The sequence below is a fragment of the Melopsittacus undulatus genome, chromosome 1 (assembly GCF_012275295.1).
Source record: "Melopsittacus undulatus isolate bMelUnd1 chromosome 1, bMelUnd1.mat.Z, whole genome shotgun sequence".
In the NCBI taxonomy this organism is placed as follows: domain Eukaryota; kingdom Metazoa; phylum Chordata; class Aves; order Psittaciformes; family Psittaculidae; genus Melopsittacus; species Melopsittacus undulatus.
The window spans coordinates 140,782,034-140,806,949 of NC_047527.1; the positions used below are offsets into that span (position 1 = coordinate 140,782,034).

Here is a 24,916-nt window from a genome sequence, read left to right on the forward strand (position 1 = left end):
ATTTGGGAGGGTTACTTATGTCTCTGTCATAATCACAAACAGTTTCATAGTTAGGTTATAGCACACTAGATAAAAGGCAGTTCAACTCAAACTGCATTAGAAATAACAAACTTAGTGAAAACCAACTTCCTGTGCCATGTTTAGGAAAAGGATAGTTGATAGATCCATAGAATCACAGGCTATACCTATAAAAGCCAGTTACAATATAAAATCTAACAGTGATTTTTAAGGTTACTGCTCTTACTGTTGTAGAATGCTAAACTGTTTCAAACGGGTTTCAGAAATGCTGGTTTCCCTTGATCAAATTTGCAGTGTTTCACCCTAATAATTCCATCCCCGGACCATTGGATAACTTTCTGAAAACTCAATTCTCTTAATGTGTGAGCTAGTGCTTAACTTGCAAGAGGCATTCACGTTCGTAGACTGCAAATGGTGGGAAAAATACAGAATCTGAGGTCAGGATATGACACAATTTTTCTTCTCTTAAATCAGAATGTATAGGAAAAGAAATGTTTCTGGCTGTAGAAAAGAATTAATCAGAATTCTACATATGTTATTCCCAGGTGTATATAGCTGCATTTGCAGTCTCTGCATATGCCTCCAGTTACTACCGAGCTGGAAGTAAGCCATTTAATCCTGTGCTTGGAGAAACCTATGAATGTATTCGTGAAGATAAGGGTTTCCAGTTCTTTGCGGAACAGGTATTGTATGTTGCAACCCTTAGATTCGCTACTTGATACACTGCTTAATTCTAAATGCATGGCTAGAATCCTCTGGAATTAATAGCAAAATACAAAACTACTTTAACCCGAGCCCAGCAAAACTCAAGGGACATTGCAGAATTACACATGAAGGAAACTGTATTTTGAGGAAACTCTGCTAACTCTGGGATGGAGCATAACAACCAACAGCTGACACTCGAGCAGCAAGGGCTGGCAGGCTGCCTACTCCAGTAACTAGATAACTTGTTTAAGTAGAGTGCAATTCCCCATGCTGAAATCTGATCATGACTGCATTCACATTCTTGTCTTTTTCTTCTGTGTGTACTGTATCTTCAGCTGTTTAATGTCTTCTTTGATAACAAATATATCCCTTGTGTGAGTCAGTCAACCACTAGTATTTACTGTGGTACCACGAATATTCCTGCTTTCCATCCAAATACTTTGTGGATTAAGCTTTTCAAACCTGGTACCACAGCATAGTAGGTGAAGGATATATATGTCAAGGTCTGAGTGTTTATGAATAAATCAGTACAAAGGCTGCTTTTTCTAAAGAGGAATTTTAATACATGAGGGGATTTGGGCTGTTAGCTATTGTTCCAATACAAGCATATAAGTGATGTGATATATAGAGTGGTAAAGGTACTATAACCATATGGGGTGGAGGAATATTAGGAATGAAAGGCAGCATAGGGGGAAAGACATTTTATGCAGCTTGCAAGCATTAAATATTTCTCTTTTCATCAGGAGCTGTTGCTTATTGCTTGTGCAAGCATTTTGATGCTTACTCTAGATAATGTGTTAGTGCAGGTAGTATGTAATTCATGGAATAGTCAAAATATAGGAAAAAAAACCTCAGCAGAGATTCTGTTCTATTACTAGAGTGAGTTTAGAATAACTCCACTTAGCACTATGACCTTACTCTAGAATTATAACAGTTTAAGTAAGAGCTAAGTTTAACCCATGAATTATAGTGACATCTGGGGTTAATCTGTCTGCCATGAGTGTTGCTCTTGGTGGATTAAGGCATAGCTGAAAGTAATTAGTTGTCGTGGGCTCAGCTGTAACAGTTATTTTTCGCCTTCCTAGTAGCTGATGCAGTCCTGTATTTTAGCGTTAGCCTGAGAACAATGCTGATAATACACCAATGTTTTAGTTGTTGCTCAGTAGCTCTTGCTCTGATCAAGGACATTTCATCTCATGCTTTTCTGGGGAGGAAGGGCACAAGAAGCCGTGAAAAAGCAGAGATAGGACACCTGACCCAAACTAGCCACAGGGGTATTCCATAACACAGCACTTCATGCCCAGTATATAAACTGGGGGGAGTCACCTGGAAGGGACTGATTGCTGCTTGGGTCAGGCTGGGTATCGGTCAGCGGAAAGTAAAACTTCATTTGAGCCATGTAGGTGCTTGAGAAATTGAATTCATAGTGGGAAGTAGCAATTGGACTAGAAAATAAAGTTGTCTTTGTCAAAAGAACAGTAGGCATTGCACATCAAAGAGATGGTCCTGGTCAGTTGTTTGTTGCATTAAACCAGAAGGGTGAATTTACAGCCAAGGAGTTGCGGTGGCTTTCACTTTGTGCAGTTACTTCACTGTTCACTATTTCCTTCTAATAATCTGCACTGTGTATTCATTTATTTACTCTCAGTCCTTGCTTTGCTGTTTCAGTGGTTGCCCTAATTCACGTATGTGCTCTTACTCAGAGCTGGTAAAATGCAGTGTGTATGGATAGAGTTTAGCACCTGGGGTGTCACTATGGCTGATAGGGGTTGCTAGATGGAATTTCATGGCTTGATTTCTCCACCTATGGCCCCCTCAGGGATTCTGATCGCTGCCTCAACACCCTCATAGTTAGGGTTTTGTGGGTATTTGCTGTACAGAAGACCTTATCCCTTTGCTTATTTTATTCTTGTCTGTGTGCTCAAAGTGCAGCTTCTGTCAATATGTTAAGAGATCCTAAGGGTAAATATAATTATCACCTTAGAGACCAGGTACAAAATAAATAGTTCGATTTTCACTCAATGAACAAAATTCACAGGCCTTTTAAAATAAGTACTTCTCATTTCTTTCAAGACTTCTTAGGTCTCAGTATCATATTAATCTCACTGGCACCCCCTTCAGGACACAACTGCAAAGGGAAGGTAAACGTTCAAATGGTAAATGCTATCTATGAATGAAAAATTATGGAGAAAAACAGAAGAATCCAAACTGAAATGACTGTTCAAGTGTTAATATGTCCATCTTTTTCTTCCCCCCCTTTCATGTCTTGCTATTAGGTCAGTCACCATCCGCCTATTTCTGCATGCCATGCTGAATCTGTGAATTTTGCTTTTTGGCAAGGTAACTCTTCAGTCTATCATCTCCTTCTACAGTGTTCAGAATATTTTCATTGTATGTCTTACACGAGGCATCTAGAAATTTGGAAAATGTGAAATTCCCTGCTTGAAGGGTGTTAGAATGACTTTAAGAAATGCTAGTTTATACTTACTTGCATGTCTCTTGCTTGGATCTTCTGCCATTAGAAAAATATTCAAGTTTTTAAAATAATATTGATTACTCATGTACAAATACCTGCATTTCTTTGAAATCAGATTTTTGGGGGGATTCTTTAGTAAGGAGGAGTTGTACCTCAAGCTATTTATGAAGCAAACAAGCTAGAACACAGTGTGGAAAAACTACAAGTTAAATCTGGAGCCTTGGCAGATCCTGTAAACCTGTTCTGAAAACTATTTCCAAAAATGAGCATAGCAGCAAGGATAAATGTATTTACCTTGTCTTTCTCTGCTGACATTATTACAGTATGTAAGAAATTGTGCTGCTTGACTCCGAACATTGTGTTTCAAAAGAAGTGCGTTGGAGCTTTGTTTGCGATGCTGGTGAAGATGTCAGTCACAGTGCCTGTGTGGCTGGATATTTTTGGAGTGTATACAGAACATAACTATACTTCTAACTCAGTTAAAATCCTTCACCCAGTGGTTTTTCAGTTGGCAATGTAGCCATATTATAATCTTTAATTCTGTTATGACTGACTCTGCTGGCTTGATTACAGTTATTACAGATGGAGCCACACTGAACAGAAATTGGAACTCTGACATTAGTCTGGGTTTCATTATTTAATTTAGTTCTTTGTTTTGTAAACAAATACAAAGACACAAGAGTCCTGCTCATGGCAAAAAAACAGAGCTGACCAAAAATTCATTCAGTAGCTGAATACTATATAAATAAGACTGGATATAGCAGCCTGTCTTAATAAAACCTTATGAATTCCAGAGAAATACATGCTGTCTGTAGCTTATTCAAATTCCTCTCATTTGAAAAAGTTTTTGAGAAGTGACTTTTAGACCTCTGTTATTTCAACAATCTATTATATAATGAGCCAAAAAAAACAAACAAGCCCATGTTCTAAGGTCCACAGCATTCTTTTAACAGTTTTATTATGATGCACTTTGTTATTTTTCATTACTTGAAAATCAGATAGAGTCCAAAAATAGATTTATTCACCCATGTCTATGACTAAACTTTTTTTTTCTTTCCTTTACCTGTTTCAGATGTAAGATGGAAAAACAAATTCTGGGGAAAGTCCATGGAAATTGTTCCAGTTGGTACAACACATGTAACTCTTCCAGCGTAAGTGCTGCAACTATGCATTGCTGCTCACACATAGGCACAGACATGCTTGCACACACAGGAGCCACAGTTATCCAGATGAGACCAAGCTATGCTGTGCTCTATTAGACCCTTGGAAGAATTGGTGATTAGGATTTAATTTAAAAAGAAAGGGGGGGGGGGGGGGAAACAGGAAATAAAAGCCCTTATCAAACCAAAAACTGAAGCATAAAACAGAATCACTAACTCTTCAGAAGGTTATGAAAAGCAAAAGATGAAATAGAAAACATTACTCCTGTGTATCTTGAATAAAAGCAAAGCTGGTAGTTTCATACTTTAGTTGAATGTCAAGCTTCATGCATTATAAACTCACAGGGACAAACTGCATGGTAAAAGAAGCTATGAATTCTTTTGCTTGAATATGGGTTTGTGGGAGAGGGTGTTGTGGTTGTTCTTGTCTTTTGTACCTACATTTGTACAGACCATAACACCACGGGTCCTGGTTTGTAGGTGAGGCCAATAGCCATCATCACTGCGTAAATAATTACTGTAAATGATAAACAGAACCAGTTGCATGTCTGTTGTTATCTAAGTAAGTAAGCAGCCACTGTAGGTAAGTGTTGAGTGTAGTTTAATTAAAAACAAATAGAATCTGCCGTGTTCCTACGCAGGCTTGTCAGAGTGCTCGTTACAGATCAACCATTAAAATTCCTTAAGGGGCTTTCTGGAAGACAGGATTGTTGTCGTAGGGTTTGTTTTTGAGAAGGTGTGGGGCAAGAACATGAGGCATTCCAGGGAAAAAATGATTTTGTGGGGTTTTTCTAATCAAATTCTCTACATTTTTTTTCCACAAGTTTGAGAGCCCATTTGAACACAGAATGAGATTTTTCTTGTATTTTTCTTACAGTTTTAAAGACCATTTTGCATGGAACAAGGTGACATCTTGCATCCATAACATTTTAAGTGGTCAAAGATGGATTGAACACTATGGAGAGATCATCATCAAAAACCTCAATGATGACACTTGCCACTGCAAACTGACTTTCATAAAGGTAACCACAGCAATAACCACAGCAATAACCACAGCAATAACCACAGCAGTGTTGGCAGTGCCTTTTCTAACAGACACAGCAGTGTGTGGATGCTCTACTGAAGCTCAGTACAACTGCTTACAAGCTTTATTTTCCTATATTCCTCTGTAATTACCTGTGATTTTTTGAGAAACATTTAACTCCAAAAGAACTGCTGTTCACTAGATAGAGCCAGACAAGAAACAGACGCAGCAGCTTTCTCAGGTGATTCCAGTTAAGATGCGAAAATGTAAGAGGAAATGGAAGGAAGTAATATGCTGAAAAAACTACTGTGTGTTTGATGACAGAGGTAGGCGCAAGGTGTCTACTGACAGTGGTTTACCACATGCCTGCTGATAACCCATTGGCATGTGCTGTAGTTACATCCATTCACCAACTACAGAACCAGGACTTAGGCATGGTGCTTCACCCAGTGCTCTTTTCTAGCCCTTTGCAGGTTTTCAGAGGAGTTTAAGTGAGAGGTTGTGGTATTAGTCAAAGCTTTAGCTTCAGTACAAAGCATCTAGTACTGCCCCTAAAAAAGGTAAACAAATTAAATACAGTTCTCAATGTTAGTATTTTAATAAGCTGGTTAATAGTACTAACAGCAGTTGTTTGCATGGTGCTACTGACATGGCAAAATCACTCACACTTGATCTCTTATGCACCTTTTTTCCTCTTGTTCCTTTTAATTCTAGGCAAAGTATTGGAATCCAAATGCACATGAGATTGAAGGCTGTGTCATGGATAAAGCTGGGAAAGTTGTGCATCGACTCTTTGGGAAGTGGCATGAAAGTTTGTACTGTGGGACGACTTCATCTTCAAACTGCATATGGAGAGCAAGTTAGTGATCAGAATAGATAATGTGCAGAACTTTTAAGATCTGCTTAAGAATAAGTTTATTATTTTCATCTTTTATTAGGCCCGAACTTCATGTTATTTCTATGTCAAATATTATATTTTTGTCAGCACTTAAAATTTAGACCAGAAGAATATATAATTTATCTTTAACAACATGGAGAACTTAATCCCATGGCTTCGTGCATTTTCCTCATTCTCCCTTGTTTTCATATTTGGGCATGAAGTGGGTATTGAGGACCCCAAAAGGAAGAAGGAAAAAAAAAAAAAGGAACAAACCCTCCCCACTTCCTGTTGAGAGAAGTGTTGTGTATTTCATGTATTAACCATTGGAAGATAGCCCACCATGCTCAGTTCTGTAATGAAAGCCATATCTGAACTTCTCCCAGACTTTTGGGGTTTTGTCTACTGTAGTTTGAAAAAAAAGCACTATGATAATAACATGACCTTCTGATTAGAATCATAGAATAGTTAGGGTTGGAAAGGACCTTAAGATCATCTAGTTCCAACGCCCCTGCTATGAGCAGGGACAACTCACACTAAACCATGTCACCCATGTCCAGCCTGGCCTTGAACACTGCCAGGAATGGAGGCATTCCAGTGCCTCACCACCCTCACAGTAAAGAACTTCTTCCTTACATCCAATCTAAACTTTCTCTGTTTAAGTTTTAACCCGTTACCCCTTGTCCTGTCACTACAGTCCCTAATGGATAGTCCCTCACCAGCATCCCTGTAGGCCCCCTTCAGATACTGGAAGGCTGCTATGAGGTCTCCATGCAGCCTTCTCTCCCCAAGGCTGAACAGCCCCAACTTTCTCAGCCTGTCTTTATATGGGAAGTGCTCCAGCAGAGAGAACAGAAATCTGTTTTGTTGCAGGGCAGTTACGAAGGGTGATGTTGTCTTTTGTCACATCATTAAAACAGTCATATTCTCCCAGAGCTGAAACTGTGGTTTGGAGATGAACAAATGAGTGAGGGGAGTTTGGAATTTTCCTTCTAAAGATAATAGTATTTAATTAGGATTCTGAATGTACTCTTCTTCTGTAGATCCAATGCCTAAAGGTTATGAACAGTGGTATGGATTTACTCAGTTTGCACTGGAGTTAAATGAACTGGACCAGCAAACTAGGTCATTGCTCCCATCCACTGATACCCGTTTTAGGCCAGACCAAAGGTAAGAAGTTTTAAGTATCTTCCTCACATAATTCTTCATCTTCTGTATGGTCACTTTACCCTAAGCTCCAACTATTTTGTGCAGATACCAGCAGTGTGTTTCTATTTCTACATTAATGTGCATCTGAAACAGACATTTTAATCACTTATCAGAGATGGTCTAGTCATGATGGACCAGTGGCTCTTTGATGCTTCTAGATAACTACCTTTCAAAAAATACTAAAACTTCAGTACTTCAGGTACTGGATGTTGAGCATCCTGTGTTTGAATAGCCAAAAACTGAGGCACTTGAAACTCCTCTCTGCAGTGGAATTTCTGCTGTTTCTAATTTCCAAGTAAAAGAATACAGAATTCCTACAACTCTGAACTTGTCTTGAGACTTACTTTTCCTGAAGTGCTTTCTGAGAGTGCAGTAGCCTGCATATGTGGCTGTTCATCTTTCAAACACTGTGAACTGCCTGCTGTAAAGATTAGATTATGGAGCCCTAGAGGACCTGGCAAAGATGGGGAACATGAACACGAATTGTCTCTCTCATCGCTGTTGGTGCTACAGGTTTCTAGAAGAAGGGAATATTGAAGGAGCTGAAATGCAAAAGCAGAGGATTGAGCAGCTACAGAGAGAACGACGGAAGGTGCTGGAAGAAAACAATCTAGAGCATCAGCCTAGATTTTTCAGGTACTATATAATAAGTAACATGTACCACCATGTATTGAAGTTCTTGTTATAGATCTGGTTCTAACCTGCCGTTAAGCGGGCTCCATTATTTTTCCAGGTTCTTCTACAGTCTTGATTTTTCTACTTGGGGAATGTAGAACCTCCAGACTTAGCTAAAACTCAGAATTATATCATGTTTTTTTCAGTACTGCATCCCTGAATTTTTTTCTAATTTTTTTACCTTTATGGCAGCTTCTTTGAATTGGAGTGAATGCAGAATTTCTGATTCTTTCAAACAAGGTCAAGTGGCTGGATTTACCTTAATTATCTCTATGTACTTCTGGTGAATTCAGTGGAATTGCAGAAGTCTGCAGAGTTGGAGCCTTTCATTTCCAGGGCCATTTTTGAACATGTTTCCCCTATTTCATGGGGAGAGAATCACCATTCAGAGGGCACTTTGTTTCTTCCTGTTGTAAATCAATTAACAGGAGACTTCAGCCATTGAAAGACAAAAAGGAATGCTAGTGAGGACATGGCCTTTGCCCTCCAGTTCTGTACTGAAAGAGTTGGAGCCTAAGTGTATGCTGTATGGGCCTATGTATCACAGTTAACAAATCTGGGATTCTAACTTTTTTCTGGATACATAGGTAATGGATTTTTGAGGAACACAAATTCATTTAAAATAGGTGCAAAAAGGGAATGGCTTAGACCACACCACTAGATGTGTGACTAGCTGGTGAGCTAACTCATCACATGTCAATCACACCTACTAAAGAGAAGTAACTGTTGCTTCCAGCAGCATAGAGGCAAAGTCTAAGTCTTTACAACTGTATACTCACAGTGAGAATTGTGAATAAGTGAGGATTTGAATCCTCCCAATGACAATTTGAAAACTGCAATTTATGCTGTAGATTAAAATAACAGAATACAAAGTTTAATTACTATATAGCAGAAGTGTTACCTGGTGTTAAGAGAAGATATGAATTATGCATTTGGCTTTTCAATAGTGATTTCTCTCTTCAACAAGTCACAACCCTTGATTTAGTTTCAAAATAGTTGTTTATTGTGTGAGAAATGTTGCACACTATATTAAAAGCAGACTGATTCTTTCAGGTATCTAGTGCAATGAGGGTTGCCTTATGACTGAGAGCTTATGGGCTCTCTTTATGCAGTAACTGTGGCAAGCCATCTTTAGAGAGGGAAAAGGAATATTTCCACTTATCCACACAAAGCTGCCTTTGAGACCATGAAATAAACATGGGCTTTATTTAGTTTTAGGTGCTAAGCACTGGTATGTGACAGTGCAGAAAGTGTGTTGGTCTCAGCTGAACACTAGGCTACTGAGGTGTTATCTTCAAGGCCAAGTGCAGACATACAGTTCGACTCACCAAGCTATACTGCCCTATTTGAAGGCTGCACCTGGTGTGTGGGCTGGATTGGGTATCTGTGCATAGTGCTGCATTGCATTACACAGCATAGGTATGGAAAATATAAGCTTTACATTTAAGACATCTATTTAATCTTTAATAGGAAATCCAACGACGACTCCTGGGTGAGCAATGGAACCTACATGGACCTTAGAAAAGAGCCTGGCTTTTCCAAACTGGACAATCCTGTCCTCTGGTGAAAGAGGAGCTAAAATGAAGATATTCTGTGCTGCATTCTTGGATCTGATTTAAAAGAAGTATATATAAAATATACCTATCTATATATATATATACACACACACATATAATATATGTGTGGGGTGTGTGTATGTGTGCAATTGTGCATATCTCCAGAATTGTTCTTAATTTAGAATCCAATAATTTGTTTCCTTTACTCTATTGCAGTGATTGTTTGAATGTATAAATAGCCTGAATTCTTTTTATAAGATATTTAATAAAATAGTACTGAATGTTAACAGCAAGAGGGAAAAGAGGAGCTTTTACACTACTTTTCCAATGTGTAATAAATGTCAGTTCTGAGTTAACTTAATGCCTTATTGAATTGCAGTGGAGACAGTGGCATCAGCAGTACTCTAGCTGTGCTGAGAAATCAGAGTGCAAGCCTTGGTAGGTCAAACTGTAGGTAAGCTGCCACAGTTCAATGGTTAGTTTGGCTGCCTCTGGGCTGGTATAAATTGCTAAAACAGAAGGACAGCTGGTGCTGGAATCTGAGTATGATCTTTTGCTGCTTGTACAAAAGATTTAATTAGGCTTTTGTTTCTATTAGCTTTTTTCTTAGCATTATGGATGAGGTAGTTCTGAGCTTACATCAGTGGTTCTACTGCCTTATATGTAAACTGTACCCAGCTAAGTGTAGTGCTAGAACTTCAGGATTCGCCAAAACTTTCCACTGGGAAAAAATTCCACTTTGGATTTATAGGCCCCAACAGGGCAAGAGGAGGAGATCCTTTCTGTATATACTGCTTGAGCACTGACTAGATGAAGAAGCTCTCTCTTTTTCCAGTAAGTAAAACCTATACAGAGCACGAAATCCTGTGCTTCCATAGTTTCATTTGTTTTTATTAACCTCAAAATTGCACCAGTAAGACTTTTTAAAAAGTAAGCAAACTGATTGTTTTACGCTAGAAATTTTTTCTTAGTATTTTGATATTTTCTACCTCTTAAGAAATAAACAACATATTTAAGATCTTATATTTAAAAAATTACCATCTGCCTTATGGAGAAGTGTATGGAGTCTTTGATCTTCCTCTGTTTGTTATGTTCAGATAAATATTCAGATGTCTTGCACTAAATCAATTGCATCCCTTTCCTGTAATTTCACACATATGGCTAGATTTGTGAAACTACTGAACCATAGGTCAGAAATTCAGCAGGAAACAAATGTAGCAGAAGTTGCACTTTTGAATGAAGATTATAGAGATGGGCAGTATTCTTGGTTTTTCCATCAAATCACAATGCCACAATTCCTACCTGTCTGCAGTTCAAACCTGACCCATGATTCTTCAAGTCTGTTCTATGAATGATCTATGTACCTCTCTGGCAACAACACGGTTATAGATCTATATCTTGCCACCACCAACAACCCCCCCCCCCCTTTTCTTATATGCCACTTCAATAACACAAAACATAACCAAATGTTGTTGGCATGTTAAAACTAGCTTATGACTGGAACAATTGGACATGGCATGGATAAGGTAGACTCCTTGGGGGGTAGTAGCTTTGAAAAGCTTGCTTTTTACTGTGTGCTGCATTGTGCTAAAGAAAAACCATTCAAGATGGATCCATTATATGTAACATGAAGGAAATACTATGAAAGCTTACATTTTAAACCAAATCTGTGATGTCAGATTAGATGTATATTTGAATTTTGCTTTCTGTTACCTTGAAACTCCATATTCTTAGAGGGACATGAATGCTTTTTCCCTATTTTTCCCTTTGCCTAGGAACTCTGCCTCACTATCATTTCTGTAACTTATTACCAAAGAAGTCAGCATTACTCTTTCTGTTTAATATGTCTTTTAAATACTTGATTACAATGCCAGCAACTTGCAACAAGGCGAGCTTCACATCAATATAAAGACAAAACCTGGGCTTTGATTCCAAAGGAAATCTTAACTTCTGGGGGCTATTTGGCTTTTCAAGGAAAGTGAGGATCTCTTCATGGCTTGTTCCCTTCCTGTGTTTTATTCTTGTACTATAAAAATATGGCAAAGAATTGAGTTGATATTTGTAATTATCCTAATAAATAAATGGTAGTTACCATTTATACTAAAACTAGCGTTCATTTAACAACAAAATAGGGTATGGGAAATAAATAAAAAAACTTTTAAGAAAGGGAACAGTATTTGTGAAGGATGCAGTAAACTTGTTCATCGTCATATTTGGCAGCTACTGTGATTACTGTCTGATCTGATTGCTGGGTTTGTATTTGCTGTGTATGGGGGGATTTCCCCATACTTTGACAGGTGAACTAATAGTTGATAGCACCTGAAATTAAAGAATTAGTTGCCAAAAGGCACAGTATTGTCATGCATTAAAATCAGCAGGGTTTAAATGAAACTAATCTCATATTTGGTGGTTTTGATGTTTGGGAACTCAGACTGGCAGTGTTGCCATTTATCTTACAGTCTAAAATATCTAAAATACATAATGATGAGAAGCATTTATTTGGCTTAGTGCCTTATATAAGAAATTCTCCAGCAAAATTCCCATATCAAGAAGGTAAACTCCAGAATTTCACTATCAGCTCCAGAAAAATAATGCCTGAAAATAATCCAGGGCGTTTCTTAAATACATGAAGTAAAAATCATTGCCCAAGTAGTAGCTCCTTTTGTAAATCTCTGACACATCTGCAAACACGATATCACCAGTTGTGAATGATCCTCTGACCCCATGTTTCCGACAACAGCATAGTTGTCCCTGCTTACTTTTGTATTGTTTTGGTTTAGTCATTAAGCTTCTGTCATCTGTATATTAAGAAGTGGAAGAAAATTGTCTTGATGTTATCTCTCTGTATTTCTGCATTAAAAAATATATTCATTATCACAAACCTTAATATACTCAATACAGTTATTCTTGTTAAAATATGAAATTTTAGTAATTTTCTTCCCCAAAACTTTGTATGTGTTAATGTGTGCACAATTTGCAGTAGCTTTCTGCAATATAACTAAGACTGTTGATTTAATAACTAACATAGAGGGACTTTTCCCTCCCCTGTTTCTACTCTGTATTGTGAAAAGAATATACTGGACAACTTACTGCTTCCTTTCATATGCAGCAGTGATCCCTAAGCTGTTCAGCTCAATGGATCAGTCTTAAAATTTCCTGATGCCCATTGCCTGCTGTTACAGCTTTCTTATTTGATAACTATCTAAACATACTAAATATGATTTGGGAGGGCAGTTTGAGAAGAACTCATCTAGCACTGCCTTTCTTTGTGAATCCCTTCAGAGTAAACCACTCACAATGAATTTATATCAAGATAGATGATGGAACAGCTAAGCAGTTAAAACTGAGCCTTTGGGTCTTAAAACACTGGCTCAGTTTTCAAATTACATAGCAAAGAAAGCAAAAATATCCAGGGAAATAGTGGTCATAGAAGCAGAAACTCACAACTCTGCTTCCAGTTTTGCAGGCTGAACACTTGTTACAGTGGGATTATGAAACAGTGTCACTTGTTTAGGAGGCTACTCTTGGTAGCATAAAGGGACCTTTAGACTGAGTGGAACTGAAATACCCCATTAATCACTACTTTTTTTTCTATACCTCTGTTCTCTTAGATACGGTTTGTGTTGATTTGCCAGCACTGATGTGTATCTTTTAGATCCAGCAAAGTGCTTAGGTTCTGTATACAGAGCTTAGAAAATTAGATGCTTGTAAAGAAAAGCAAAACCAGCCAAAATTTTGATAAGGAAACATCCTAAAGAGCTGTTCTTCCATCAACAAGTTTTTTTTTAAAGGACTGGAAGCAGGATTTCTGCTTTTAAAACCTGGCCTCTGAAGGAGGTGTTGGTTGCAAACAGTCACCTTTTTATTTGGCAGTTTAGTGTTGAAGCCAGATCACTGTACAAAAAGGAACACAATTTGATGGGGCTGGAATGTACAGCCGGGGGCAGCTTTTGGATTGCACAAGGGTTCAGTGCTGCTCCCGGAAAACCCAACCAAAAACCAACCTAACCTCACCCATTCCCATGCCTCATCTGTTTACAGTCCTGTTTCTGTGTGCCCCCTTATGTCTAACAGTCCTTATTCAGCATTCCATTTTTCTCTTTATTAAAAACAATCAGAAGAATAGGAAAACCAGTCCATTCTAACAAGCTTTTAAATGAGAAATCACGTCTAAGATTTAGTTAAAAACTTCCCCTCTAAACATTGTGACGTACTTCTGCGCAAGACTTTCTTCCCATTTGCACTCTGGAGTCAGGCACGGTAAGGGTGGCATGCTACAGAAGCGTACATGAGCTCTGTCTGATCAGTATACTTCTGATCAATGTCTTTGAATCTGCTTTTGTGCATCTCTTGTGTTGTCTCTAGATGCCCAGCTTTGCAGAGCAGGACATTTCCAGCATGTATTGTTTTATTCAATACAGCACTTTCTGGGTACAAAAGGGAAAATGAAATCCAACTTTTCCACAACTGAATACATCTTGCAAGGGCTAGAGTCAGATGGTGCTATTCAAAGGAGTGAAGTTTGAGAAAAAGGTTTTTTTGGTTGAGTGTGTTTTCATTCATGGATTATGCCTACTATAAATAAAAGTCACAGGATTCACTAGCTCATCCTTTCTATTTTCTAGCTACTGGTGGGTGCAACTTACTCCAGCAGCTGTGGGTTCATAAGAAACTGCACATGTTGTCTGGCTTCTCTGTTGAATCTTGGTAAATGCTGTACCTTACCACCAAATGTATTGCTGTACTGCTGAGTTCTTAGATACTGTTCTTGCTGCAGCTTTTGAAAGCAATAAGAGATTTTCCACATACATAGTTGCCATATGTTAAACGATTATTTTAAGCAGTTCCTTTTATATATGAATTGTGGATTTGATGGTTTTGTTGTATGAACCAGAACTGTATAAAAGCTTATGAGAATGTTTGGCAATTTGATCCACAAGAGGTGATGAGCTCCTTCAGTGCCACACCTTGGAGATGGCTGGTATCCCTGAGAATCAGGCGGTCTTGTATTTATGTTAACAGTATTTTACTAGTTCCAGGACTGGAAATACATACCACATGTATGACGTACTGCATATGCAAAGCTGCTAAATGCTGAATTTGTTGTTCGTTTTGATAGGGCATTAGTGATTTCAGAATGAAGAAAGGTATCTCATGTTAGAATTATCACTGACTTCCAGATTTTTGAGAAAACGTTCTGTAGTCAGGATAGTTCCTGGTTTCTGCTTTTACTCCAAAAACCTGTAACAATGTTGGAGCACCTTGGTGCACAAGTTGATTTATTACTTTTGTCTCTGTAACCAGTTTATTTGGATGTTAATAAACCATACTTGCAAAAGGTCATAGAGCACCCTGACTTTTTCCCAAGGGTTGTAAGCATCTTCATCTTTTAAGTCTAGCTGCTGTAGTGATCTGTGCATTTACACTTTCCAAAATGGCAAGTATGAAAGAGCTTCCAGCTGCTAGAAGCCTTGTTCATCACTCTCACAGTCTGTCCTGTAGTTGTGCAGTGTTCCAGTTATTTACCTGCACTCACTATACAGCACTGTCACATGGCTGTTATGCCTGACACTGGGGCAGGGCAGTGGGTAAACTGATGAAATTCATTTACAGCTAGAAGTTGATTTTTAAAAGCAGTTTTTAGTAGACAGATGTGCAGCATAAATGTTATGCTTTAGCATGAATGTGGAAACCACAAACCACATATTCTCCACAAAACAACTTTAAAAAACTTGGCAACAGAGTATTTACTGGATAAAATAAATGACTGGAAGGAAATGGTATTCATGTGGTGTTTTCTCCTTCAGAGATGGTGATTCAGGACAGCTCTGCCAGTCAGATCTCAACTACATCGCACCATGGCACCACTATGTAAGATGCAATACAGATGGATTAGGATCTTCAAAAACATGGGAGTACAGTGAGTGTAATTCCTGACCAACCTGTAATTCTTGACTGCAGCTCTGCAGCACTTCCTAAGCTCAGTGTGTGCAACGATCTGGTGGGAGGGAGCATGGAAGTTCCAGGAAGAGCTGGAAAAATTGGATCAATAAATCTGTTACCACACAAAATATCCTCAGCTGTTGTACATGGAGGAATAAGGATAGAGACTGAAACAAAAACAGTTTTTATAGCGGGCAAGAATCAGCTTCTGGTTTTTGAAATCCAGCCATTTTGGTTCTATATTGGGTGAAGAACTTTGGAACTTGTTCATCATGTCAGTGGGAATCATTTCATTGCTGTTTAATTTCATAGAGATCTAATATGCTTTAAATGGCACCTGAAATAACCAGCGTTTAGTTCAAGCTGCTGGGAAAACAGCAGCTTACAGAAGCAGTAATATTTTTGTCATAAAAGGGAGAGGAAGATGGCACAGTGTGTTCCTTATTGGTGCCCTCATCACGAACACCTAGGGCAGTAGGAACTCCTCTTGCAGAGAAATGAGTATGGAGTCAATTTCTCCAGATGGCCCCTTGAGCTAATGACCTGCCAAGTACTGACAATGTGGTCAGAGCTACTGAGACAAAACAGGCTGTTCTGCCCTATGGAAGGGTCAGGTAAGCTTTGCTGGTATAGACCTTGCATTCAATTTGTGTTTAAGGTCAGTTGTCTATTCATTTACAGTAACCTTTATTTTAAAGTCATTTTGTTTACTGCAGAGTGATTCAGATCATCACAGCATGAGGAAAACCACTGACAGCCAAGCAAAGCTTACTGTGCATCGCAACTGACACATCTTGCCTTCTTTTTCTTCTTTTTTATGCCTCTGTTACATTTCTTTCCTCTTGCACACATTGCTCCCCATGCTCAATTTGTTGATTTTTAACTCCTCTTGTGCAGGGGATGCATAAGACTATGTAGGGTTATGCTGAGTTTTATGCTGGCCAGCTACTCAATTCTGCTGTATACTCATGCATTTGTATCTTTGCTTACTCTGTACCAAAGGAAATATTTGAAATTGCTGTGTGCAAACCCTCATTTGAGGTAAATCAACATTGCTCTACTGAGCTGAGTGTAATGGAGGCTTAAGTTAACTGCGAATTTGACTCTGTGGGCTCATTTATGGAAGTTTTTACAGGATCTTGGAACAATAATAAATTCCTGGGAGACGAAATGTTGTGTAAGAACATCAGTTGATGTTTCTGTCTGTAGTTTCACAGACCTCAGGAATCACTGTCTTTAAGTGTTAGGGCACTGTTTGAGGATTTTCTGAGTTGACGTTTCACTTGCTATTTTACTGAGACCAGAGAACCTGAAAATAAGGTTTTTTTTTTACATAGTTAACATTGGTTTTCTTTATTAAAACTTCTTCAATAAAAAACTGCTTTCCTAAATTACAAATTTCTTACTTTCTAACTTGTGTTGGAAAAAAAAACAGGAAGCCATGATAAAAGGCTGCAGTAAATCTAGTTTGAATTACTGCAGTTCATGCCTTGAAAAATCCTTTCCTCCTTTGGTTTTATGAGGGTATGTGTGCAATGTCTAGATTGCTGCCTAGAGCAAGGAAGATTATGTAAATCTATCAATAGATGAGAACCTGTCTAATAGCTGAGAAAGATTTACTGTTTTGTTTACTCTTAGGTTTGTTATTATTTCAGTCATTGACAGACTGAAGATGGAGTGAACTCAAGAGATACTTGTATTCAGTGTTACTTGCACTTCAGCCGATGAAACCAATCTTGTGAAAGCAACTAGAGCTATATGATAGCTCTACAGGTATTTTGGATGAGACAATCAATTTTCTTATGAAGTTCAAAAACAGTGCACCAAATTTTTAAGTCATTTCATGGCAGAAACTTCTACTGAGGAATTTGCTTAAGAAAAAGCACCACAAGCAGGTCAGTTAGAGCAAACTGAGTTCTCTAGTTACCAGAGGATACCTATTCTTAACTTGTTCCCTTTCATTTTGAAGAGAGAGTAAAACTTCAGCCAAAGTTGATGGAGGATAGGGAACTCACAGATATTATAGTCTCACCTTTTGTGAATAACAGAAACTGGAAGAGACCTGCAAGAGACATTGCAAGAAAGGCCATAGTAGGAGCTTCACTGTATTTTATCTAGCTGCAGAGCTCCCAAAACCTGATGCTCACGTAAATGCTTTGGTCTTGATACCAGTGGGGATTGTTTGAAATGATGGGGGAAGGCAATGAGAGCAAAGAGTATATGTTGTTGAAATAAGATTCTCAGTATCAAAATGTGCTGTCACAAGGTCCTAGTTAAAAGAATGACTGCAGTTCATGCTTTGCCAGTACTGGTTGCTCACAGTTTACTTTCATACAAACACTTCCTTTCAGGACACAGCTGGTCAGTCTTCCTTCTGTCTTAGAAATTGCACTCTCACACTGTGGTGTATTGGCAGTGGTGAGGCCTGACAATAAGAACCAAGTAAGCCCCAGCTCAAGCAGACTGCAACCAGTTCTGGAGAAGGAAGCACATTCCTGTCTCCTGGTTGCAAAGAGAGCCGTACTGACAATAAGAAAGCCATCCACACAAGGTTACTTGCATCACCTGTTATAGATGCTACTTGCTCAAATCAGGGTGTCGTTCAGACAAACAAGAGCAGTGTAAGTAGCAAGAACACCAGTTTCAGTCTATGATAAAGGAAAATAAAACACATTTTTACTTGTCAGAGAACAGGCTTGTCTGTCAAGAGACAGGGAACTGACCTTGCTGTTTTTTGGGGCAACACTTGCATATAATAAAAGAAACTACCATGCAATGAGGAGCCCACAGTTTTCAGCCACTTGACAGCCCTTGCTCATTGTTTCAAAAAGAACTGTGTTCTTTTCATCCTGTTTCCCTTTAGTGGGGAAAAAACAGGTATGCTCTTACCCAGTGTCTATAAGACATTGCAAAGAAAACCTTTCAAGTGCTGAAACTGAAGAGCAGCAATAGCAAGCTGAAAATTTAAATGGCTTTAAGAAGAAACATGGAGCTTTGGTTTTAATATCAGGGCTGAACTGTCAGCCCTGTGAGAAATAGGGTGTGGTTTCCCTTTTGTCCTCCCTTGCAGCAGAAGGCGTAGAGAGCCCCTGGAAGCTCCTGCTGCAGAGACCTTGGGAAGCTGCCCTGACTCACCTTGTAGTAGTAATGCAGCCTCACAGGTCCTCAGGACCCTCTGGGGCCTCTGGCTTCTTTGCCACTTGTGGTCTTCTCCTCAATGCATGTGCTACTTTCCTGGGCTGTAGCCTGCTTCAAAGGTCTCTAGCCAAAATTCTCAGTCTCTTCGTGGGTACTTAAAAATGCATTTACTTTGTTCTCCTGGAGAAAGCCCTTTCAAATTGCCCTTGAACAGGAACTGCAGTTGTTCAGTTCTGAAAGAGACAGAGCTGACAGCAGGTAATGAGAACAGGGGCTAAGGAGTTGCAAATTAACTGGGAAATAAAACAAAGGAGGCACAAAAAACAAAAGGGAGAGACAAAATTTGTTGTAAATCATGACAAAGCTATTGCTACAAATGTAGTAGATGAAAATGTGTCTGTTATCCAATGATTAAACATTAATGTTAGCTTCGGAACATGTTGTGATGTTTGACTACAGCCATGCTCCTCCAGTTCTGTGTCAGTGTAATACAAACACCATTCAGCCGTCTGCCATGTGAGGAACAGCAATCACACGCTGTAGGTTCTTTGGAAACTTCTGCCCAAACCATTTACTCCTGCAGCTGGATAGTGAGTGCTTTTGAGGGTATACATATCCATTCCAGGGATGCTAGAGGAATTATGTGAACCAGAGTGAACATGGGGAGCTGATCGAAGAAAACTGTTCTGACAGTCAGCTTTCCTGTCTCCAGGCAGCTTCAGTCACAGGCTCTTCCCTGCAGGCCATTTAACTCCTCTTGTTTTGCCAGTTTTGTCCTACACTCTACATATTCTTTAGATATGTTTTTCTTAGTTCTTCCATTCTCTGTAACTTTAAGCATGTCTGTAAATAATAAAATCGATATGAACTGCACTAGCTTTAGGATAATGTTTTTTACTGACCTAAAAATGTGACAGTAGAACAACTATGAGTGGAAGTACCATTTATTAAATCAATATGTATTGTGTAATCATTTACAATCAGTTGCACCTAGCTGCCTGTAGTACTAGGCACTGTGCAACTACACTTTAAACAGTGCCATGTGCTGTATAGTCATATTTTAAAGAGCCCTGCTAGAATGCTTACACTCCGAAAGGTGTATGTGTGCAGAGACACAGAGGTGAAGTGCCTCATTTTTTAGAGGCTCAGTGACAGGTATCCTCTGTTTGTAATGTTCCATTGAAAAAAAAAATCTTGATATTTGTTATTTTAATACAGTTTGACTCTGTAGGTCCTGTTCTGATCATCTGCTAATGGTCAGCTCCATCTCTCTTTCGGAACTGAACAACTGGAATTTCTATTCCATTCCTTTTGGCTAATTTATGAGGAAGGCCTGCTACTGAATAGCTTGAACAATACAGCAGCCAGCTGTTTTTTGATAAAACATTAATGAGCCCAGATGGCTCATGATAAGCTATTATGGAAAAAGACTTTTGAGCCATGCAAGAAACATTATCTATTCCTAAGTCTTTGTTTATCATTACTGTAAAAGACATAATGTTCTGTGGCTGCCATCTAAGCTGCAGTTTAAAGTTAAAAGCACTTAGTTCATGCAGCTTCATGCAAACTGTCCTCCATATTGTTGGAGAAATCACGAGATGACTCTTTGGGGAGCCACAATTGATGAAACGTGATCCCAGCCTACCCTTTCTGACTATTTTCATAAATCATGGTGAAATCATCAAATAATCACAAGGTTTTCATAAATGTTTAGAAAGTTACAGTCACCCTACCCTAAATCACATCCATTAGCAATGAGAGCTTTCACAGTGACAGAAGGGAGCCCTGTGCCACAACACACATGCTACAGGAAGGCAGTTAGGACACTTTTTCTCCCCATCAGCACCAAGACCTGGCTGAGTTACAGCAAAAAGGCTGAGTTATACTGAACACATCTGCCTCCTTCTGCATCCCAGTGTGTCACGCTCCAAGTGTCCTTCAAACAGATTAAAAGATCCAGACATAAACCATTTTTTCCTCATACTGGTCCCTGAAGGTAGCAGAGATGAACCTGACACTATAAGACAGCCTCTAAATACTGTCCAAACTCACCTCACTAGCAAAATCTTCAAGTGGTTAAAGATGTCACCTTCCTACCACTGCTGCCAAGGGCAGAATGGGCTTGGCCCATGAAAACAGGTAAAGAAATGCAGCAGAACAGTGCTCTGGCTGCTATGAACTCACAGGGTGCCCCCTTGCTTCCTGCACCCTCCCTCTGGCCTCCCCTTAGCAGGACACAGTCACTCTCTGTTTCCTAAGCCTGTCTCTAGCTGCTGGCAGTGTGGCAGGGCTGATGACAGCCGCAGCAGCAGGAGAGTCAGAAAGCTGTTGTGTGCAACAGGAAATGTTTTGGAGGACTGAATGCTACAGGCAAAAACTACAGATCATCCCACCAAAACAGCTGATGAATTTTAATGTGAAACACAAATGAGGCTGGAGAATCGATCTGAAACAAACAAAAACTGCTGCTCAGATCTTTTATTCTTGCAGAAAGAAATGGGGGGTGGAGGGGGGAGGGAAGAGAATTTCATTCTTTGGCTGGTGATTTGGCTTATGCTGCTGGACACCTTTAAAAAGATTCGCTACCCAAGTATTCTTTTTTTTCTAAATAGAAGCCCAAACCAATTTCACACTTCCCATTTCCTCCACAGAACTGAAGCCAGCAGACCCTTCTCCAGCCAGTGTGAGGATTTAAAAAAGCCTAGCATGCAGCAGCAGGGAGCTCTGGACCACCTCCTGACACACCAGTATGCAGGCAGAATTTCAGTGAGCACTTTGCAGCCAGGCTAAATGCAGCCCCAAACAACTCAGTGACGGCTACAAGGCATTATGTACTGCTGTTAATACTGGCCCTGTGAATGCACTTAGAAAAGCTTTTTAGGATAGAGGATGAGACAAAAAAAATACTGCCATTAAGAAACCCTCCTTTGCAGCCAATTTTGGACTTACAGCCCTACACCAAGGGCTAAAAAGATAAGGCCACGATACAAAACAAAAAGGTAATACTAAACGTTGATAGGATGCAAAGCCCTTTTCTGTACCTGCCAGAAATAACCATTCTGCAATGCTGACATCTTGTGGTGGCCTGCTCAATGTTTTCTCACCTTAATATGACACCTGAGGAATTTCACACACAACTATCCTGCTGGCTTTTTTTCCTTTCAGACTACTATCTTTTGTGTTACTATCCACTTCTGTGCATTACTGATTTCTTGAGTTGTTGCTGTAAAGTTCTCATGTCAATTGTCTCAATTATTTACTTAAATGAAGTAGCCAAATCTTGTCCTAGACCAAAAGTATGTTGTCCAAGAAGTAAAAGTTTCTGGTTTTCTCCTTCTGCTCTTCCTTCTGCAAGATGGTCTTCTCACACAGCAGTAATGCAGAGAATCTTTGAACGCAGAAGCAACACACTTCATGCTCAGGACATGGAGTGCGTGGCAGACAGGTCCCAACACAGACCACACTCAAATGTGTATTTCTCCAGTACAATGTTCTCCCTGCTGGCATCCCATGAAGGCATGAGTTTTGACTGCAGTACACCTGAAGGGCGTTTCCACAAAGACTGAAGGCTCAAGGTGGGTGTTCAATCCCAAATGTCTCCTATTTGCAGCCAGTCTGGATAACAGTCTTCAAAGCCTCCAAGTTTATTGCTGCACAGCCCCAAAACTGTTTTCTAACACCCAGACACCTATGTTTCCGTCTCTTCTAATTAGAGAAGCATCTTAAAACTATCCTATATTGGCTTGTATCTTTCAAGTGGATAGATTCCTGCTCAAAGCTTTCTCTTGAAAAGATGGAAATATTCCTGATGTGGGCACCCTTCATTTGGTATGCATGCAACAGATGGTAACATCCTTAAAATGACTAGCAAGTTTCACTGGTTTTATTTGTGTCCTCCTTCCCCGGTGAATATTTCCATGGCAATGTGGTTCAGTGCAACTTCCTGCCTCGACTTCTCAAAATATGCTTTAGCAGACACTCGCAATGAATCACACGTTGCCACTCCCTGGAAAAACAGAACAGCTGATGAAATATGTGCTATTACTGGCCACTGTGGGAGATTATTGCTGGAGCTAGAGATTCTGCAGCTTGGTGCTCCTCCTAAAATGAGTTCTCTTGAGGATGTGTGGGTGCTTTCCCTCAGGAAGAGGCTCCAAGAGTGGAGCTTTATATATATAAATATATATTATATAGATATTAGTCAATAAAATGAAATTATCACAAATGCAGATCTTACTTAGTTCCATTTAGGCTATTTGCAAGCAGGTGCAACCCCAGAATGGGAATCTACTTCTCATTAGTTCATTAAGGATGTCATCTGTGGGAATCAGAAAGGGGTGATGGATTAAAATCTCCTAACTGGAAATTTTGGCTAATGAATATAGTTAAACAGAATGGAAGAAATTGATGCTTTTTTACTGTATTACCTGCTACCTCTCACCCAGGACTGTTCATTTACGGACATGCAACTTTCAACATCTGTTTGTTCCAAAGCCCAGGTGTTACTCCATTAAGAGGTGGTGATGCGACACTCATGACTGTACCCTGAGCTTTAAATGCTCTCTTCAAACCGCAAGGGAAATAGTTGGCCTCTGGCACAGTTTGCTTGAACAAGATTTCTTTGATATCTATTATCTTGATAAACTGCTCCTTGGGTTTCTGCAGGCTTATCTGGTTTTCACTGGCTCAGTCCTCTGGCATCGCAAACAAACAACTTGTTTTATTCTCATGTTGCATTGCTTTCAGAGGGCTGTGATACAGTGAGGCAGGTCAGTACTTCGTGCTGTGGCTCATGAACCTGATCCTATGCTTCACGGATCATATTGCTCATTTTCTGCAGTGCTCCTGTTCAGGGGCTCTGGACTGGGGATTTTGGCTTCAAATCACAAAATCATAGAATAATTTGGGTTGGAAGGGACCTTAAAGCTCATCCGGTTCCAACCCCTGCCATGGGCAGGGACACGTTCCACTAGAGCAGGTTGCTCCAAGTCCCTGTGTCCAACCTGGCCTTGAACACTGCCAGGGATGGGGCAGCCACAGCTTCTCTGGGCACCCTGTACCAGCGCCTCAGCACCCTCACAGTAAAGAACTTCTTGCTAATGTCTAATCTAAACCTACCCTCTGTCAGTTTAAAGCCATTATCCCTTGTCCTGCCTCTACATGCCCATGTAAAAAGTGCCTCTCCAGTTTTCCTTAGGAACCCTGGAGGCACTGGAAGCTGCTCCAAGCTGAACCAGCCCAGCTCTCTCAGCCTGTCTCCATAGCAGAGATGCTCCAGTCCTTTGAGTACTTTCATAGCCCTTCTCTGGACTCAATCCAGTAGGTCCCTGTCCCTCTTGTGTCAGGGGCCCCAGAGCCAGATGCAGCACTGCAATAGAAGGGTCTCATGAAAGCCAAGTAGAGGGGGATAATCACCTCCTTTGACCTGCTGGTCACGCTGCTGATGGTGCAGCTCAATGCAGCAGGCTGTCTGGGTTGTGAGCTCACACTGTCACTGTGAAGCTCGTTTGAACCAGGACAGCTTTGCAAGGCCAAGAGTGCCAACCCTGAAGCTGAACACCTGCAGCCAGGGCTTCGCTTTCAGCAGGTTCTGCACTCAGCCTATTCACCCTCTGCCCCTGTGACCATGGTAGGTTTGAGAGGATGTAGCGAGAATTTCCTTTATAATTGTGTCACAAAATATGTCAGTCAATTATAACTGAAGCGAAGAAGGTGTCTGTGTTATTTGACAGGAAGCAGCTATGCAAACCCACCTTTCCATCGCCTTGGGGAGCTGATGGGCACAACAAAGCCCTCCACCTCAGCCCCTGGCAGACCACACGGAGACCTCCATCTGGATGCCCTGCGTGCAGCCACCTCACGGCAGCACATTCAGCCTGCCGAGATGATGAGGCAGACCGGGTGCCGGGAGGTAGGAACGGCCCCGGGGTCTCGCAGGCGGGCAGCGGCAGCGCTCCAGCCCCTGCCCCGGACAAGGTGCTGGGGCGGCGGCCCTGCGCGGCAACATGGCGGCCACGCCTCGACCAGTGCCCCGGGGGCCGCCACCGCGCCCTTCCGCGGGGGCTGAGCACAGGCGGGGCTTGCAGGCCTCACGCCGCCCGCCTTATCGCTCCGCAGCGCCGGCCGGAGCCCCTC

General features: G+C 40.3%; 1 protein-coding gene across 2 annotated transcripts in view; it reads left to right on the forward strand.

The window, feature by feature from the left end:
* OSBPL3 (oxysterol binding protein like 3) overlaps nucleotides 1–15,039 on the forward strand; it is a 204,289-nt gene extending 189,250 nt beyond the window's left edge. For both annotated transcript variants that reach the window (XM_034063572.1, XM_034063578.1), the window contains 8 exons: nucleotides 564–701; nucleotides 3,000–3,063; nucleotides 4,272–4,350; nucleotides 5,237–5,381; nucleotides 6,098–6,242; nucleotides 7,304–7,430; nucleotides 7,983–8,105; nucleotides 9,615–15,039. In XM_034063572.1, coding sequence (XP_033919463.1) covers nucleotides 564–701; nucleotides 3,000–3,063; nucleotides 4,272–4,350; nucleotides 5,237–5,381; nucleotides 6,098–6,242; nucleotides 7,304–7,430; nucleotides 7,983–8,105; nucleotides 9,615–9,711 — 918 coding nt within the window. In that variant the 3' untranslated portion in view covers nucleotides 9,712–15,039. The remainder of the gene's footprint in view (nucleotides 1–563; nucleotides 702–2,999; nucleotides 3,064–4,271; nucleotides 4,351–5,236; nucleotides 5,382–6,097; nucleotides 6,243–7,303; nucleotides 7,431–7,982; nucleotides 8,106–9,614) is intronic.
* Nucleotides 15,040–24,916: the final 9,877 nt, after the last annotated feature.